This window comes from Podarcis vaucheri (genome assembly GCF_965113315.1).
Source record: "Podarcis vaucheri genome assembly, chromosome: 12".
NCBI classification, from domain to species: Eukaryota; Metazoa; Chordata; class Lepidosauria; order Squamata; family Lacertidae; genus Podarcis; species Podarcis vaucheri.
Window position 1 is genome coordinate 44,109,643 of NC_138750.1, and position 19,966 is coordinate 44,129,608.

Below are 19,966 nucleotides of genomic sequence, written 5' to 3' on the forward strand. Positions count from 1 at the left end.
TGTACTAAAAACACAGCTGGACCTAGCAAGTTAGAGTCTCCATATAGGGGAGACACTTTACACTTTATTTGATTACAACACCCCCCTCTCTAGCCTATACTAGATTTGGTAAGTGTTTGGCCTTCCAGATGTTGGTCAGCCCCCATCAGCCTCAGGCAGCATGGCCAATGGTCAGGTTTGATGGTAGCTGTAGTTCAACATCTGGAAGATCACCAGGCATAGGCAAACTCAGCCCCCCAGTTGTTTTGGGACTACAACTCCCATCATCCCTAGCTAACAGGACCAGTGGTCAGGGGTGATGGGAGTTGTAGTCCCAAAGCATCTGGAGGGCCGGGTTTGCCTGTGCCTGACCTACACAGTAGTTGCACTTGGATGATCATACATTGGCTTAATAAGTCAAAAAATCACAATAAACCACAACAATAGCAGCAACAGCAGCCTTTTCACAGCACGCCTTTCAGGATACAAATCTTCCCAAGACCGTTTGCAAGTAGCATTAAACTACTTTTTAAAAAATACCCACAATAAGCATTAATAATATCTTTAATGTATATAAACAAGTCTTATGCTTGTGCTCACAGCCCTTTCCCTCCTCACTTCTCAGCATGCTTCACTTATGCTAGGATGTCTTCAATTAGTCATAATCTCCCATCACATCAGAAACCAAGTTCAGGGGGGAAAGCCAGGCTTTTAAACCATATTTTGAAGTTGGTTTAGGGACTTGGCTTGTTCCAAACTTGGTGATGATATTCTCCCAGCTTGGATGTAATGGGAAACTAAGTGTAACTGAAGGCTTCCTGGTTTAACTTCGGCACAGCAAGAAAGATGCGGCATCTTCACAAACGAGGGCGTGGGAACTCTGTAAAATGCAGTGACTGAGGACTAAGTAAAATGTGATGTGAGACACATGTGCTACCATATCTACCAGCAGCCAAATTGTTTCCTCTCCATGTTGACTACTTCTGGGGAGTCTTCCGATATTGGCAAAAGGAACCATATTTCCTGGCACTGGAAAACTAATTAAATAATAATAATAATTCTGAAAATCTATAAAATACTCTGCCTGTATTTAGTTTTCAAACCTTTTCCCCCCAATACTACATTATAATATTTATTGTGTTTTATTGGATTTCCTATCCCATCTAATATGCCATTATATATCTGTAAGGAGATGCTTAAATATTTCCCAATGTTGAGTTACTGGGCTGCATGGACCTGCCTTCCTGGAAAATGACCTTGCCTGGGAATTGAATCCACGATCTTTCCCTCAGAGTCTAAGTAAAAAACATGAATTTACAATAACAATCTTTTGCATGGATTTTGACTACTGAGCAGACAGGCACTACTGTAGTCTCTATTTTTAAAAATTAAAACCGAAAAAGAAAATATGTAGACATAGAGAAATTTAGATTATAACATGCGACATAAAAGAAAAAAGAGAATACAAAGAAAAAAATGGAGGAAAATGAACCAGGTATATTATCCATCTCTTGCAGTGACAGCTAGGAAAAAAAACCAAGAAAAGATCTGTCAATAAAGTAAAGGAGGGAACAGGCTTTAATTACCGGCTTCCTGTCATTATATTTTTCTTCTCTTTTTGTGTGCAGAAGTGCTATTTTACAATAAAAATGTGTGTGTGAGGGGGTTCTTTTCAGGAAAAAAATTAAAGAACCTCCCACCTCTGCCAGTATAGAAACCAACACTGAGACAATTAAGAGAACCTATTCTAGGGTCAATAAACATGCTATTAATTCCTGATATTCCATCCACATTCATCAGAATACAATATAGGTGGAACCTTAACACAGGAAGTTCTTAGGTAAAGGCACATTTATAAACTACAAAAGCACATCCACCCATCCACATCTTTCATTGTTCCCAAAAGCCACAAATCAGATATGAATAAATGTGGGATGACAAAATACAAAACACAGAAATACATCAGCTGATAATTATGTCTTCTGGATGCTTCCTCAAAGGAGGACTAGTGGGAAACGATGGATGGCTCTTGTGCCTTGCTTATGGTAGCCTTATGCTTTCTGGGGATTTGTTAATTTCAGTTAGGTCTAATTTCCCCTTTTTTACATGGAGGTAATCTAAAGTTTTCTCACTGCAATTTCATTTATGTTAACGTACAACACTTTTATTTTGTTAATAATATCTCATCTTTTTCACTTTGCTTTATATATTAGTACTATATTCCATTTAACCTGTGAGGACTGAAACATACTGTTTCAAAAGGAACTCAATAAGCAGGCAAGTTGGAAGAAGCCATAGACAACACACCATCAAGAGAATTTAGACTGTTCACATTATTCATTATTGTTCTTCTCACATAGAAATAAGTGATCTCTTGTTATCCATTGACTTTATCTGTGCTCTTTAATTAAAGCCTGAGGATATCAAGCTGTCCAACAGTAAAACTTGTTTACTGAAAACATTTAAAGCACTTTTTCAGCAGATGCACACACATGGCTACTTGCTGTATAAAATACAGATTTAAGAAATAAAATGTTGCACTACAAAAAGTACTTGTATAAAAGGTATTAAGAGTTCCTGTGAAATGTTTAATATGCCCATAGGAAACCATACAACCCAGGACATAAGTGGAAGCATAGCAGGGTGGCAAACTATGCTTTCCTAAGACTGGAGTGTACAAAAATGAGACAGAATTAAGTTTACCATGTGCTGTAAAATCAAGATAGTGAGGCTGCAATCCTAATCTCACTTATCCAGGATAAAGCCCAACTGAATTCAATGGGGCATATTATTTAGTATACATATTTGGGATCCCAGGCACAGATGGCTTTGCAATTGACCGTTAGCTACTTCATTAACTTTGTCTCAAAGTTGCCGCAAGAGTCTTTGTCGGTTTTGCTGCAAAATACTAACAGGGCTACTTTGCCTCTGGAAATTCATTAACTTTGAAAAGGAACACACAGGGCAAGTGTTTAATTTGTTGATGTCCGAGATACGCTACACATATTTCTACATCGGTGGATGACAAAACAGAATAAATACTTGTGCAAAATAAAGCAACTGCAGCAAAATAGAAAATACCGGATGAATGAGAAAATTTATGTCAGAGTGGACTGAGGCATGCTCGTACATCCTTATCAGCAAGTAGGATTATTTCGGAAATATCCAGCCATTTTTGAGCTGCTCTTGTTTGCAATTAATGTGTTCAATTACAGTAATTAATTTCATTTCCAGTCAGATCCCTTGTCATCTTTTCCCCTAGGAAATAAAGCAAGAGAACTACTGAATGGTTACATTATATTTTTGCTCTGGTTTCTTCAAGTTTTATTTGGTCAGCCAGGGGAGGTGTAGCCTGATGATAACCCTGCACTTTCTTTTTTCAAGTTTGTGCAGGGTTGAAGTCAAAGGTGTACTTACACCTGTAAGTGGCAGGCATACTGTGCTCATGGAAGACCTAGTTTAACCTTTTCCTAGGGGTCCCAATGGGACGCAGGTGGTGCTGTGGTCTAAACCACAGAGCCCAGGGCTTGCCGATCAGAAGGTCGGCGATTCAAATCCCCGTGACGGGGTGAGCTCCCATTGTTCGGTCCCTGCTCCTGCCAACCTAGCAGTTCGAAAGCACATCAAAGTGCAAGTAGATAAATAGGTACCGCTCTGGCAGGAAGGTAAATGGCATTTTCGTGTGCTGCTCTGGTTCGCCAGAAGCGGCTTAGTCATGCGGGCCACGTGATCCAGAAGCTGTCTGTGGACAAACGCCGGCTCCCTCGGCCAATAAAGCGAGATGGGCGCCGCAACCCCAGAGTCGTCTGCAACTAGACCTAATGGTCAGGGGTACCTTACCTTTAGGGGTCCCAGTTTGGCCCACAAGACTGTTTCCTCTAAGCCACACCCACCTGCCTCACAAATGATATCAGGGCTGCAAAGGAACTATCAGAAGCATTCTAGTGGGCACCTGGTTGTTCCTCTGCAAGCAGGGCCAAATACATGTCTTGCAAGATTTATTCCAATCAAATCTTTGGTTAAGTATGGGAGCCCTTCGGTTTCATGCATTTCAAAACTGAATGATGCGGCTGGGGGCAGCGACAGAGAGAGAGCCTCAGTACTCTAAGGTTCTGCAGTCATCCTTTTCAGTCATGCCCCCTTATTACAGTTCCTATTTCTTGTAGAGGGCAAAGGAGGCACCAAAATTTAGTTTTCCCCTCCTCCCAAGACTGCACAGTGCAGTATACCAGTTTGTTCCTTACAGTACTCTTGTACACATAAGGCACAACATAGGAGAGGCAATCTGAATGCACGAACAAATCACACTCACTGGATCAACTCGGATTAGTCTGATGCATATGTAACTGGGCAAACAGCTGCAGTTTTTAACATCAGGATCAATAAATCTTGAAACGGAGTCCTCCCAACACTTAGAAAGGTAATAGATATTATCCAGAGCATGGAAAATTTCAGACTAAGAGAATCTACAGCACAGAAGATGAGATTTTTAAGACTCCAAAAGGTCTCTCTTCTTCCTGTTCCTCTTAAATTGCATGAAATGTGCAAACAGGAGGCAGTTTTCTTACCATATGCTGTAAAGCAAAATTATTCCAGACCTCACATGGTGGAGTGACTCTCTGTATTTCTGGTCAACACCATATATAACTCTTAAATGTGTTGGGCTTCAACAATAAACAGCTCTTTCCCACTGTAATACTATCTTCTTCTTAATTTTTTTTTTAAATGTTCGATAGGAATTTAAAGCAGACCTAGCAGAAGCATTAGCTTCTCTGTCTTTTCTCACCAGTAATCCAAGCACCAGCCTCCCAGTGCCTGGAAGTATAAAGGCTAGTGTTTCTGGATATATCTATAGCACACACATATATTCCATTTATACCAGGTTAACTGTCTGCAAAGAATCCCGAGACTGAATTCTAATTTTGCGATACTGATGAGAATCCCCAGCATCTCCTCAAACACCTACAGCTTCCTGAAGAGAAAGCATAACTATTGAATTACTTTTAAGTTGGCACTGTGGATATACTGTGAACCTGGGTCTCTGTTCAGGAAAAAGAGACGATGGGACTCTAGTTTTGAGTTTTTAAAATATATAGCTCTAATGAAGGCAAACAGAATTGCCAGCTGCTTACCAAACATTCAGCGTACGCTAGATTTGGCATAGTATTTAGCAGAATATTCCTTATCTTACAAAAACTGTCAAGTGCTACTGGAAAGAAGCCAAGGCAATTCTGAATGAATTATCTCGGCAACAACTTGTAGCCTGCATTTTCTTTACTTAAAAATGCCCCTGGATTATATTTGGGAGCTCCCAGTTTAATAAGGAAACAATATTGTCTCTGGTAAAACAGAGAGTCCAAATCTTAAATTTCTCCTCTGATTGAATATTGAAAAATACAGTTTTCAGGAACTAAGTGTCAATTTAAATAGGCTCTATCTTTAAAGCAAATTTGCGATTTTCATATCCTGCCATAAACCACTGAGTACAGTGTTTCAGGATTCTTTAATATGTATCTGTTTACTGCAGCCTTGCGCTGCACTGAATGATGTCCCCAAATACAACAGCAGCTTTTAGGGGGTGGAACTATGGAGGGAATGACAGCTAGGAGCCTGGTGTTCATGAGCATAACACCCTGTTTAACCTGGCCATTAAAAAAAATAAAATCTTATAATGGTTCTCCCCACCCCCCGCCAAACCGCAATCACTGAAAACCTGAAGACAGTAGTCTGCTATAAGAACTATGTGACACTGTTAATTATAACCACTGTGTGAATTTTACTCTAAGGAATAAAATGTGTTTCTTATCCAGAGTAGCCAGGAATACTTAGATTTTAGAACTACTTAGCACGGTGGCAACACATGCTGTGTGAGCTGGAAACACCCCGACTGTGTCTGACGTTTAAACCAAAGACAATTCTTGTAAAAAGAGAAATATTCCTTTTATTCAAATCATAAGGGGCAAAGCTAAAAAGAGGAATGGTTTTGATCATTGAATGCACTGTCAAAGACAGTTGACCTTTTTCATTAAAATACGATATTTTCCTGCTTTAAGAACTGGATGTCTGCTCAAAGAGAAACCAGGTGTAGGACTCTAAAGGAAGAGCAGCAGCTATTTGCCAATTGCTGCAATCCTAGGCAATCCATGGAAATAAGTTGATATAGCTTCCAAAGAAATGTGCTTAGGATCTGGGTGAAAAGTCCAGAATCAATGCAATGTATATCGGCAGAAGTCCAGCCTTACAAAAGAGAGACCCCCTTCGACAACTTGTTGATCTGACCTACACATGCACAAACTGCCTTTGTCGATTTAGGGGAAACTGATGGAAGAGAAGCCACCATCGCTGGAGACTGAGACTGTGGAATTTGATTGATCTGGCGCGACCCCCGCTAATTGATTTGCGATCCTCAATTAGCTCTTTACTGCCCGGCACACTTCTCCTGCCGCACGCTCTGCTCCGAGCTCTCAGTCACACCGTAGCAGAGATAACACAGCGGTGTAAAACTGTCACGTAGCTTGGCTTCCAGACAAACACACACAGTCCAGGTTTGTCTATTTACAGCTTTTATTCCAACATTTCTCAGGAATTTCCAGGACTATTTGCAGCCATGACAAAACTGCATCCTTTCCCCACAAAGTACAGAGTGGGACTGGCATACTCTTCCCAAGCTCCTCCCAAGCTTCCAAAATTGACGTCAGAATGGTGTGGCATCATGGGAAGAACTTAACCTGTTAAGTTCCAACCTCAACACCCCCCCTTGCTGCACATTCTGACAAGACCCTTTTGAGTTCAACACCTTCCCCTTTGCCTTGTGCCCCTTCCCGGCATCTTTCCCAGGCACCTGTTGAACCCCTTCAACACTCCCAGAATCACACTGTGCAAATTTTGCCCACGCACATGTTGCCTGGTACCTTTCAGGTGGAATGCCCTTTGTTGTGCGACTAGACCTTCTGGGCATAAACTCAGATGTTACCTCTGACTCACTGCCACCAGGAAATGTGTCCTCAGCATCACAGGATTCCCCCTCTGACTTAAAACGTTTTCGAATCCTCTCCATTACACTCACAGGGGAACTGGGCTCGCTTTTGGGTGTTCTCCTAACATCTTGTGGAGAAACTACCGATACCTCCTCCTGTTCCTGACTTTGGTCAGTTATCTGATCGTCATCATCAGACTCAGCCTCTCCTTCCTCCCCCTCAGAATCTTCCTGTTCTGAATCAGAGAGACACTCTGAAAGAACATCACGCTTGACAGCAGCTTGTGTCTTTTTATCCTGCTCATAGAACTCAGCGTGTTTACTGATCAGTAACTTACTCTGATCACCTGATGGAAATGCAAACCTCCATGCACTCGCTGTTGGCTCATACCCACAGAAGATCATTTTTCGGAACTTGGATCCATCTGGCCCCTGCAAAGCAGCAGGTACCGGCACAGACGCACGTGACCCGAACATACGCAAAAAATGAATCTGGGGTTTCCTGCCATGCAACAAACCAAATGGTGTGTCCCCTACCATGGAATTGTAGGTGCGATTCCGGGTGAAGCTTACATACTTGATTGCCTCCAGCCAAAACCTTGGAGGTAACCCAGAATCTTCCAGCAACACCTGTGCAGTTTTAACCAGAGCCTGACACTTCAGCTCTGCCACCCCCCACTGATTGGGTGAAGTCACTGTGTGACGTATCCCTTTCTTGCGAAAGTACTTCTGCAAAGCAGAACCTGTAAACTCAGCTCCTCTGTCACTTGTGACAGCTTGCACTTTGGTGGAAAACCTTTGCTCCACCCCCTCAATCCACCCTTTGATCAGCTGTGCTGCATCATCCTTGGATTTGAGACCATGAGTCCAGGAATTCTGTGTAAAATCCTCCTGCATCGTAAGCAGAAACCTTGACCCTCCCAGACTTGGTTCCTTCACAGGACCCAACAGATCTATGTGAATCAGTTCAAAAGGCCTAGTGGTTATCCTCTCAACCTTTGGATAACTGCATCCTTTTACCTTTGCCAGTCTGCAAGTTTCACAACTTACAGCATGTCCACATTCTGAGATATTACAACCATTGGAAACCTCTGGCAGCACCTGTAGTTCTTCTAGAGAACTATGAGCTGTACGTGTATGCCAAGCATGTACGCATGAATCATGATTGGGAATTGTAGCACGCAGTGCTTGTGCTTTCTCAACCTTCCCACCACCCTCCAGAGACGTTTTAAGAATGAAGAGATCATTCTGCCCCTTTTTAACCTTGGCAAGCATCCTCCCTCCTTTGGAGATCGTGCACACATCACCCTGAAAACAAACCGTAAATCCCTTTTTCAGTAAATAAGGCACAGATAAAAGACAGTGGTGCATCCCAGGAACAGTACAACACTCCAACGTTTCCTGTAAAATACAAAAATGCAAATTTACAGCATTAGTCATATTTCTTTTCTGTCCATTTGCAAACAGTACAGTTTTCCCGGCAGGAATTGCCGTGCAGTTCCACCTCTCGACAGCAGGTGTCTCTGGAATCAAATTGCGATTAGCTGCAGAGTCAATAACAAAACTTAGCTCTTGGTTTGCCCCACAGCTCTCTTCAGCCAACGCCAGACTAGCCGTGATCTGATAAATCTCCTCACGTTGTTTTCCACGTCCTTCTCTTGCGTTCCCACGCTGGCCTCCTCTTCCAGACTGGTTCCCATGGAAACCCGACTGATTCCCATGGAAGGTGTCCTTGAAGCCTTCCTGTGCAGCTGCTCTCGCTTTCTGTGGGCAGTCTCTTTTGAAATGACTGTGGGATCCACACACGTAGCACCTACGAAATCCAGTGGAAAAACACTGCCTGGGGCTCCTCCCAGCTGGCCTCCTTCTCCTTCTTCCGGAAAAACACTCCTTGCCAGATCCGCCCCCCCTGAACTGCCGCTCCATTCCAGCAGGTTCAGTGGAAAACTTTTCAAACTTGCCTTTGGAACTTTCCGCCCCCCCGACTTGCTCACTAGCACTCCTTGAGGCTAAATCATCAGGAACAGGGGCTCCAGCCATCTCTAGGCTTTCAGCTTCCATCTGCCCTAGGCCTCCTGCTGAGCCTTCACACAGACGTTTCAGCACACTCCAGGCCTCACACGCAGATTCAATGCTTTCCAGGTGATGTTGCAAATTAGCATGAACACCTGCTCTCAACATGCAGACCTCAGCTCTCATAGCTTTCTCCCTCTGCATTTTCTCCTCCAGAGAAACAGACTTCAGCTTTCCTGCATCTCTGTCCACCAGTTGCACTGGTTCCCTCTGGGAAATGTCCCAAACTTCCGTGGCTATGAACCACGCTCTCACCCATCTTGCCCAGGTATTCCACGCTTGGGCGGTGAGTTCCTCAAGCTGTTCAAACGGAGCTTGAATCACCTCCTGGCCATCTGCCATGTTCTCCCGTTCTCCCAAGTGGGCCCCAAGCTGTACTTACAAAAGCACCAGCTCCTCTGGCGTGGAGAAACGATTCTTGGCAACACAGGCACTTTCTGCGTCTTTCAGCTTGCTTGCTTTCCTCCGCCTCCTGCCGTGCTCCTCTGCTAGACACCGCAGATTTCACAGCTCCCGGCAGCTCTTCCGTGACGGTTTTACGATAGGTGATTTAGGTTACCCATAACCTGTGGAATTTGATTGATCTGGCGCGACCCCCGCTAATTGATTTGCGATCCTCAATTAGCTCTTTACTGCCCGGCACACTTCTCCTGCCGCACGCTCTGCTCCGAGCTCTCAGTCACGCCGTAGCAGAGATAACACAGCGGTGTAAAACTGTCACGTAGCTTGGCTTCCAGACAAACACACACAGTCCAGGTTTGTCTATTTACAGCTTTTATTCCAACATTTCTCAGGAATTTCCAGGACTATTTGCAGCCATGACAAAACTGCATCCTTTCCCCACAAAGTACAGAGTGGGACTGGCATACTCTTCCCAAGCTCCTCCCAAGCTTCCAAAATTGACGTCAGAATGGTGTGGCATCATGGGAAGAACTTAACCTGTTAAGTTCCAACCTCAACAGAGACATGCCGGCCAAGTGTCCCTGCTGACACCTGTCCCTGTCTCGCTCTATCTGGAGCTCTGGTGGAGCCTCTCCCCAGCCAGCCTTGTGTGTGCCTGTGAGTTAGGTGTCCCATCTGGCATGAACCAAGCTGGTGAAAAGCTGCTTGGCCTCTCCTGGAGCAACCACTCCCCGGCCCCCTTCCTTCCATGGGCAGCAAAGGCCCCTAATGCTTGGAGCCAGAAACCTCATTTGCCACTTCTTGCTTCCTGGGCTGGAGTGGCCCCCAAAGGTGAGAGACACCCCCCCCCCAAGGTGTGGAAGTCAGGGAGAGGGGAGTGGCAGTGCAGACTCAAAGGCAAAAACTGTAGACCTGGCAACATCTTTAGGAAGACTTACAGTGAGAGGCAGGCAAAGTTTCTGCCAAAAACTGCCTTGTGAGAAGAGTCTTTTTCTTGATAGACTTTATTCTGCTTTATTTGTTTTTTTTAAAAAAAGGAATTAAATGTTACTTGTAGGCTGCCTCAGAAAGACTTGTCTTCTGAAATATGGGATGTAAACAATTGTAAGAAGGATAATCAAACATTTTTCAGTGCACAAAATCCCAGCAATTTTTTCCAAGAAGCCACAATAAGCCTTTGACCAGGGATCAGCAAACCTTTTCAGCAGTGGGCTGGGTTCACTGTCCCTCAGACCTTGTGGGGGGGCCAAACTATATTTGGGGGGGGATGAATGAATTTCTATGCCCCACAAATAACCCAGAGATGCATTTTAAATAAAAGCACACATTCTACTCATGTAAAAACATGCTGATTCCCGGACCGTCTGCAGGCCGGATTTAGAAGGTGATTGGGCCAGATCCAGCGTCCAGGCGTTAATTTGCCTACCCATGCCTTTGACTAAGGCTAAGTATATTCAATCTAAAGAGCTCTTTTCCTGCTCCCACCTTCTTTAGTTGGAAGTCAAGGGACTATATTACACACTTAGGTAACAATTACTTTTTAGAATTGTTTGCCTAACTTGCAGTTCTACTATTCTGAACACTGTGCTTTTATCCTACGCTTTTGGAAACTCAGATTTCATTCATAATGCAAAATAAAACCAGCTCAATTCTGCAAAAAGGTATATAGAAACAGATAAGTCACTAAGACTTCGATCCTATACCCATGAAGCAAACCCCAATGAACAACTATGAAATATATGATTGTATGGTAAAACTTATTTCCATATCCCTGTAAGTCAATCATTTCTAATACTTTGTCTTTCTGTGTATGTGCTGCTACCACCTCGAGTTGTTGTTGTTGCTGCTCCTGTTGTTTTACAATCAGTGCATAATTTTTTGGGGAAAATAAATAAATACCATCCTAAACATAAAAACAATTCAGCTGTGTATCTCTGCAAACTGTTATAACAGGTTATTGGGGAGTAAGTCTGAAACGCATACCTGTTTAGCCATGTTTTCTACAAATGTTGCTGATCTTTCCCTTAAAAACGTGACAAGATCTTTGTATATGTCACTCATTCTCTCATAATTGATTTCATTCTTCTCTTTTTCCCTTCCCTATAAAAAAGGAGTAGTTTACTTACTTCCCAGTCTTGCATAATCTCACAGCCAAAATGTTTCAGTCATCAGAATCATAAACTTACAGTGAAATCCTATGTATATCTGAGACGTAAGCTCTGTTGAGTTCAACAGGACTCCCTAAAATAGGTGTTCAGGATTCTAGTCCTTGTCTTGAAATAATTCAGTGTGGTTCAGTCCACTCTGCCTTGAAATTGCTCATGAGGCTGAAGGTGAGTGCAAGTTGCTCAACACAACACTCAGTGCAACATTAGTCCACTCTTTTCTCTCCTTTTGTCACAGCTTCTCTCAGCAGTATCATTTATTTAATTTATTTATTTATACAACGATTTGTATAATAAGCATTAAAACATCTGTGTACTGAGTTAATTTGGTATTTGAAAGCCTCCCTAATTTTAAAAAAGGTGGAAATTACTCATGTTGGATAGCATGACGTGGACCTTTAAACACGGGGGAGCATTAGTTTGACATACACATTCTCAACTGTTTGGAAATATAAGGCTAAATAGATGAGTCACTGAGCACTTTCTTTGGTACAGTCCCTTTTCAACCGGTGTAAAGGGTTAAGCAGAAGTAAAGGTAAAGGTAAAGGGACCCCTGACCATTAGGTCCAGTCGTGGCCGACTCTGGGGTTACGGCGCTCATCTCGCTTTATTGGCCGAGGGAGCCGGCGTACATCTTCCAGGTCATGTGGCCAGCATGACTAAGCCGCTTCTGGCGAACCAGAGCAGCGCACGGAAATGCCGTTTACCTTCCCCCCAGAGCGGTACCTATTTATCTGCTTGCACTTTGACATGCTTTCAAAGTGCTAGGTTGGCAGGAGCAGGGACCGAGCAACGGGAGCTCACCCCGTCGCGGGGATTCGAACCGCTGACCTTGTGATCGGCAAGTCCTAGGCTCTGTGGTTTAACCCACAGCGCCACCCGCTAAGCAGAAGTACTAGCATCTAAATCAGGGTTTCTCAATCTTTTTAAAATCTATGTCCCCCACTTTAGCTAATGTAAAAATCCCAAGCCTCACGCCTTCAAACATGGGTCCCTAATTATTTTCTTGAAATTTTGTGACTTTTTAAAAAACTTATATTCATATACATATTCTTTGGAAACATTCCACCTCTCCCAAGTTTGTCATATGCTGGCTGCTCATAGACAAATGCAACTTATCTGAAGTTTTGGCATGTTCTTAACTTTAAATGTCTTCAAGGTTTAGTCTTGAATATAAGTATTACTTACTCCATTTAAAAATACTCCTGCCGTGCTGCAAGTGACGTACATCAGATCTGTGTCAACTGGTTTAATGGCCAAATAGCAAATTTCACCATGGATTTGTCTCCAAGGTGGGGCACGGCATCCATTTGAAAATTCATAGTCTGTAATCAAACAACAGCAATCTTTGGCCCATATCTGTGATGTACTAGCATAGAGGCATGAAATCATTTTATTAAAATAGTAAATATTGTTAGCATTAATACACATGAAGAGTGAAATCCTGAAATATTTCATCAGTCACTTTGGAGCTCTTAAAGAAGGACATGAGGGCAAAGGCAGAGTGAAATTCCTGCTGCATGGATGCTGATAAGCCATCTGACAATGTAGGCGCTAATATACTAGCCTATATTTTCAATGACTAGGCAATTACAAAAAGATGATATGGATAAAAAGTAGAGTTTGGACCTGATGTATATTCCAGTGATTCAAGGACTGCATCTTCTTTCGCTCCCGAGAAACGTTTAAGGAGTTCTATTTCATTTTTCACAACAGCTGGAGTTAACCTCACTTCTCTGTAATTAGAATAAATGAGTTATATTCTAATAGTCAAGCAGATATTTATAGTATTAATGGGGGAAGAAAGGAAATGTTGGTTTTTTTCTTAAACCAAGGCTTCCAAATGGACCCTTAATATACCAAACAAGGCCATTCAGCTGTTGCAACCAGGTCACTAGCAACAGTGTTGTTGTTCTTAAATTTAATCACATTTTTCTCGGAAAGGGAAAATCTGGATTTAATAGAAAGTTTAAAATCGTATAGGTTTTGTGTGGCCTTGGGCACTATATACTGTTCTCTCAGTTCTGTGGATCTCTACAGCTGGCATTCAGAGTCATATTGTTCTTCATACTATAGGTAATATATAACCAGCATTAGTAGCCATTGATAACCTAATCATACATGAATTTGTCAGATCCCTTTCTAAAGCTGTACAAAGCCACTACTATATCATGTGGGAGTGGATTCAGTTGTTTAGAAATAATTCATTTTGTCTATCCTGAACTTATCTTAAGATCATATTGCACATATTTGTACTGCAAGATTATAGAAAACATTAAAGATATTTTCATACTTTTTATTTTTGCAAACCTGAAAAAAATCCCTTTCAAATTACTTGTGTTTCAAATTAATAAAGTTAAGTGTAAAACCTTCTTTCCTAAAACTAGTGTTTTTTTCTGAGGGTACGCAAGGGAACGCAGTACTGGCACCTTCCCCCATGTTAAAAGTGTGACACTTACTATAACATCTTACATAAAGGAGGTCTGCATGAGAGGTTTAGGCATGATAAAGTGGAATATATATATATATATGGTAACAAATACTATCTGAAATACACTCACTGTGAAATCTGTTTTAAAGAGCTATTAAGTAGTTGCATATCCAGTTGCTGGAGAAGTAAGGAAATCTTCATTTTCATTTCATTATCAGAAGCCTCTTCTTTTTTCATTTTGTCTAGTAAACGAAGCATGGACATATCCTCTCCTTCAATTGTCCCATAACCGGGGCCAAGAATTTTCACAATGGGATCTCTATTGGCTGTAAAGAATTCATAGTAGTGTAAGAAATTCAGATAAACATCACACCAGGAAGTTAACAGGCAAAGTTCACATGAAATAACTTTGCATGAATAGCACAGGGTAATGTTTTAAATAGGCCTAAAGGTTACTCAATTTTAACATAGTTTCTGACTTTACACAAAGATAACTATGGGATTCCCCTCACAGTTAGTCCTTGTCGTACTTTATATTCTTTTTAAGGCAGGAAAAAGGCAAAACATGGATGGGGGTCAAAAAAGCTGCATCCCTGTATGGTTGAGAAGCTTCCAATTGTGTGGGCAAATAAGTTTTGAATACCTTCAAGGCATGCACGAGTTTCTTTTAGGCATTTTTCTCCAGCGACATGTAGCAAACGAGACAGTTGCGCAAAACTGCGAACGCTGATAGTTGATCCTTTGAGCAGGAGCAGTGGCTGCCCATCTTTGTCTAATTCTTGAGACTTAGCTGTTTTTTCACTGGTAGAATAAAACAACAACTTAATATGCAAGAATTCACAACAACTGGATTTATTTTTTTTAACAGACCACACCTATGAAAACAATTTTATAATAAAGCATACGTAGCATTGGGAAAAATTGCAAGAGAGACCTAAAGTTGTAATATGAACAACAGGGAAAAGTGACATTGAAAAAAATTAAACTTATGTCCACCCCAGTTCATGTAGGTTGAAGGTGGGCTTCCTATATGATAGCACATGCTCTTCTCCTTCCAGTCTATGAGAATATTTCCAGAGACAACGTCAGCTTTAATCATATGTTTGTAAATGGCTGAGATGTTAGGTTATCACTTAGCAGTTGTAATACAGCAATTGCTAGTAAAATACTCACCATTATGATTGCGGGGAAGGGGGAACATAAGAGAGGACTCATGTATTGACACTTGGAAGCACAATGTATCTGTGCCTGGCATATTATCTGAAGAGGGTTATATGGAGGCCTCCCAGGGACATGCTCTGTCCTCATCTCAGCAGTGTCTCAAATGCACAACAACACTTCACTTTTCCCATGGGAGTGAGACCAGGTTTCAAATCCCCACTTGGCCCCTGGGTGACCTGGGGCCAGTCACTGCCTCTTGGCCTAACTAACCTATCTCACAAAGCTTTCTACCCTTCAACAGTCATTCTTCTTCAGGACCTCTTTAATATGCATGCCTGGTCAGAGCATCAGTAAACACAGATACCTATGGGTACAACAGAGCCAAAGATAAGATTTATGTTCCATTGCATCAATGACAAAGTGCTTAACTTGGGTTGGAATATCCCCTTTACTATCACTACAAGAATTGATGAGTTTTCGTCACCATGAATCTATGCACAGGCTTGTGAAATCTATTGACTTCCATATGGTGTGAAAATGTAAGTGCAAAGTAATAGAAGGAGGCCCCAAAGGGGTGGAATGGGAAGTTACAAATCACAACATAATGTTTTCCATTCTGCCTACTTCCTACAGCATCTATACATAGAAAGCAAGAAATGTTGATATGTGATAAAGGAGTGATAAAGAACAGTAATAGGCGGGCTTCACTTTTTACACTTACATTATTTCAGAAATGGTCATTGACCTTGGTCTTACCTGACTTCATAGCCTGACTCAAACATTGAAGGCTCTAGTTTTGTCTGCCATTCAAGTGGTTCCTTAAAGACAAAGGCAGCTTCTTGAGGATGTTTGTTGCTAAAGCTTTCCGTAAACTTAATGATTTCATTCAAAAGTGATTCATTCAGTGGTGTGATTTCCAATGTTCCTTTTCCAGAACCGGCAGCAGTCCACTGAGCTGCTCTTGTCAATGCTACTCCCATGGCGTAGGCTCATCCCAGTGTCCTTTCCCTTCATGAAAGGAATATAGAAAACAAAAACTTAGCAATATATTTTGTATATAGAACTGCACCAGGGTCCAATGAAGATAGATTTTGATGTTGCAGCAAAAATGCAAGGTAAGGTGGCACGTCTAAAGGCAGGGGGGACAAAGCCATGCACATCTCCTGTCATGCAATCCTCTCCAAACTGCTTACTACTAGATTTTATAAATGCAGTAATCCCTAGTCCTGCAGAATCCCAGCACACTCTGTAAAGGGTATTGATAGCTGTACGAGAGAATTTTAGCCCGTACAGCTTTTCTCAGCTGCACTTGTACACATTTTACCTGGCTCAATTTCCTCTTCTCCGCAGTTTTTAAACACACAGGTCTACTCTCTTTTGCACCTAATGCACAGGATGCCATTACCACACAAAAGCAGTGAGGTTGGTTACTGATAGGCTTGCCATATGTGAGGAAAATTCCTGACATGTCCCAGCTTTCGGGGGTAAAAATGGCATCAGGCGGGAACATTGCCAAATCGGCAAAACGTCAGGGGAAGCCCTGGATGTATGTCAATGCAATGGAAAAAGCAGTGGAAACACCAAAACCTCCCCTATTTTGGGGGGGGAGCAACTTTGCGGGTGTTGGGAATTTTACTTTTTGAAATATGGCAACCCAAGTTACTGAACTTCAGGTTGAGCTGGGAACTGAACGTGAGTTTTCCCATTCTAAAGCTTTTTTAAAAAGGTAAGAAAACCCAGCACTTGTTGTAGCAAAGTACAATCAAGCATTAAATTCAGCCATGGACTTGGGAACTGATAATGAAAGTGGGCAAAACGTAAGTCACCACCACGCAAAAAAACCATTTGTAGGGGATTCCTTCTCCAGTTTATCCAAAAACTTAATCTTCAACTGGTGAGTCAGGACCAACTGCTGGGTCACAACTGGCCGAAGGCTGGCTTATAACAAGAACACCACCCCTCCAGAATAAATAGCAACTCAAGTGTAATTAAGAACTGGATCCCCAAACACATGCTGCCTTGGGGCAAAAGCTCTCTCCTGGGTCTGAAAAGGCTGAAGATGACCACTGCTCTAAATACCAGCCAATCTCTTTAGGACAGTCAAGGATCAGCATTCAGAAAAGAAGCTTTGTAATGATATATATAAAACCATAATGAGCAAGACGAGAGGACTAGTAACGATAAAATCACTAGCAGTAACCTAGAATTTCATTCTCTACACCTTTTGCTTCATAGCACGATGCAGTTGCTGGCAATTTTATGGCTATGGTTTTCTGGTTTAGCTAAAAGGACAGGGGATGATGGTGGGTGCAAGAGCCCAGTTGAGAGACGGGCGCCCCCTAAGCATCCCCCCCACCCAAACACCCACCCGTCACTAGCAGAGGAAAAGGGGGTGCTGAGGAGCCCCCCGCTTGGATACCTTCAGGAAGATGAGGAACAGCTATATAAATGCACACACACAAGTGTCTATGGCCACACAATCCCGGTTCTCCTTATCCCGGGCTGAGCTGGATCCGCGGAGGCCCTTCGGAGACAGCAGCCCGGCGACCTGGACCAGAAACAAGGCGGGGGCACCAAGCCCGAGGCTCCCTCGCTGCCCCTCGTTCCCCGACCGACTGACCGGACCGAGCCGCTTCCGGATTCTTCCTCGGCGACCCTCGCAGGTGCCGCCGCCTCCGGAGAACAAGCGCGGCGTGGTTGCCATGGAGACCGGAGGAAGCAGAGGCCTCCTGTTGCTAGGAGACTCCCGTCAACAAAGGCAGGCGCCTCCTTCACTGCCATTCCTAAAAGCACCGCCCTTCCGAAGGGGAGGGACGCATCTGTGGCAACGTGGGGGTCCCTTTCCTCGACTGGCTGCCCGAGACGTCAATCGTCTCGCCCAGCACCCTCCCCGCCAACCACGCGGCCGCGCGCGCTCACCCGCTGTACTGCAGGGAATCTCAAGGCTGTGTTTTATTTTTGTTTTGAGAGGGTGGCGGCCTTTTTTCTTGCTGCTGTTGTTGAATGACTGGGGATCATTCAGAAGCCCTTGCCGCAGGTCCTCCAATATCTGCCAGGGCATGCTTGATCTTTCTTTTGCCTAAATAACTGTGTAAGGATGAACGCTTGGGTAACACCTAAAATGCTTGCTTAAAAAGTCAATCATCACTTCGTGGTGCGTTTTTGAATTCATAATTTTATTCTCTCCCGCACCCCGTGCCAAAAAAGGTGAACATAATTACAAACCGAAATGGAACTATAAAAGTTACAGCAACAGCAACCATAGAATTAACTCCCAAGTCCCAGTGTTTCAAAGATTGAAGTACAACAGCAGGGATATATTTCACCATGCATTGTCCCAATAAGAATATTTCCCCTTTATAACATTTAAATGCTTTTTTACTATTCGAATTTGGGCTATTCATATTTGGATGGGGAAAACATCAGTGCATATATTCTTTTCAGGTATACAAAAGCGACAGTGAAATTGGGATTAGACAAAATGGATTTTGGGGATCCTCTCCAATACTGTAATAGAGGTGTGAGGTTCAGTTTCGCAGAAGGAGGGATGTTTAAACAAGTCAAGCTAAGTGAAGAAGCTTAGCCTGATATACTCTGTTTTGTTGGGAAAATGGGCCTTTGCATAAGTAAAGAGTGGATAGTGTGCAAATGATTTGTTGATGCAGAAGCAAATGGACAGAGACCTTTCTGGATGAGGTTTCTTTTTCCTTCCCTTGTCTGGATGTGATGTGATCAATGTGTCAGCCAGGCTGTCTTGAAACGGCACAGAGACCTGACTTGCTCTGCATAAAAATCCAATGCTAGGGCATGGGAGGGGTGGTTCTCCTAGTAAGCTAATGTGCTCAGCCTGTGTATGTGTGTAAATAAACATTATGTCATAAAAATACTACCAGTCTCATTTATCTTCATTCCAAGAGAACCAACCCCAAGGTATGTGCTGGGACCACTGAAACGTCACACTGCTCAAGAGTGTGTAACAAGGAGGGAAAGATACAACGGAACAAACACATGATAGTGTAAGAGAAGAAATCTATTTACATATTGTTAGACTAATTACCTGTGTGAGCACAAAAAACAAAAAGTAGTCATTAATAAAACACAAAAACTTAATAAAAAAGACTAATTTATATTGTATTGTGCATGATCTCTCTATACAGTATAGAGAAGGAATGAAAACCAAGTGGTAATAATAGAAAATTGCTTCTCTTCACTTTGAGTTGCTTAGACTTGGCAGGAAAGCTGCTGCAGAATCATACCCATCCAGTCTCTGAGCTGTTTGCATAATTTTGCCCATGTAATGTTTGCTGTGAGATGCAAATGGAAGATACAGACATTGTAGGAGACCAAGGGATTGTTTTGACCAATTTAGTGTAATAAGACCAGTGCAGGACCTTTTCACTACATTTATATGAAATTAAATTTATATTACCTTATGCCACTGGATACTCCCGCCAGGCATGAAACAATTTCTTATCTTGCCTTTTACTACATTCTTTGTAGCGTCATGGAGGCTATGTTCTAATGGCTAAGCAATTTGTCAATATCTGCAAGCCTCAGGAAAAGGGTTTCCAATTTTCAAGAAATGCACTTTCCATCTGAAGAGCTTGTACTGTCTGCATAAGATCCATTACCTAATGAATGACTGAAATATCCCAATAGTTGTATACCAGGTGTATAAATGTAGATGCCTGAGTAATTTTCCAATTTGGACTATATGAAACTTTGGTGCTATTAACAAAATTAAAAGTTCTTTAAAAGTATAACATTCAGTATCTTTCA

At 42.4% G+C, this 19,966-nt stretch overlaps 1 protein-coding gene across 6 annotated transcripts in view; it reads right to left on the reverse strand.

The window, feature by feature from the left end:
- Positions 1 to 19,966, reverse strand: part of ODAD2 (outer dynein arm docking complex subunit 2) — a 93,025-nt gene that overhangs the window by 61,206 nt on the left and 11,853 nt on the right. Inside the window, exons 1-7 of one of the 6 annotated variants that reach the window (XM_082193750.1) lie at positions 17,808 to 17,955; positions 15,944 to 16,195; positions 14,670 to 14,827; positions 14,157 to 14,352; positions 13,225 to 13,331; positions 12,784 to 12,920; positions 11,414 to 11,530 (exon numbers count right to left, since the gene is read on the reverse strand). In XM_082193750.1, the coding sequence (XP_082049876.1) occupies positions 11,414 to 11,530; positions 12,784 to 12,920; positions 13,225 to 13,331; positions 14,157 to 14,352; positions 14,670 to 14,827; positions 15,944 to 16,167 (939 nt within the window). In that variant the 5' untranslated portion in view covers positions 16,168 to 16,195; positions 17,808 to 17,955. Of the gene's footprint in view, positions 1 to 11,413; positions 11,531 to 12,783; positions 12,921 to 13,224; positions 13,332 to 14,156; positions 14,353 to 14,669; positions 14,828 to 15,943; positions 16,196 to 16,511; positions 16,621 to 17,555; positions 17,956 to 19,966 lie in introns of those variants that run through there. The other 5 variants (XM_082193746.1, XM_082193747.1, XM_082193748.1 and 2 more) reach the window with 5 other exon arrangements.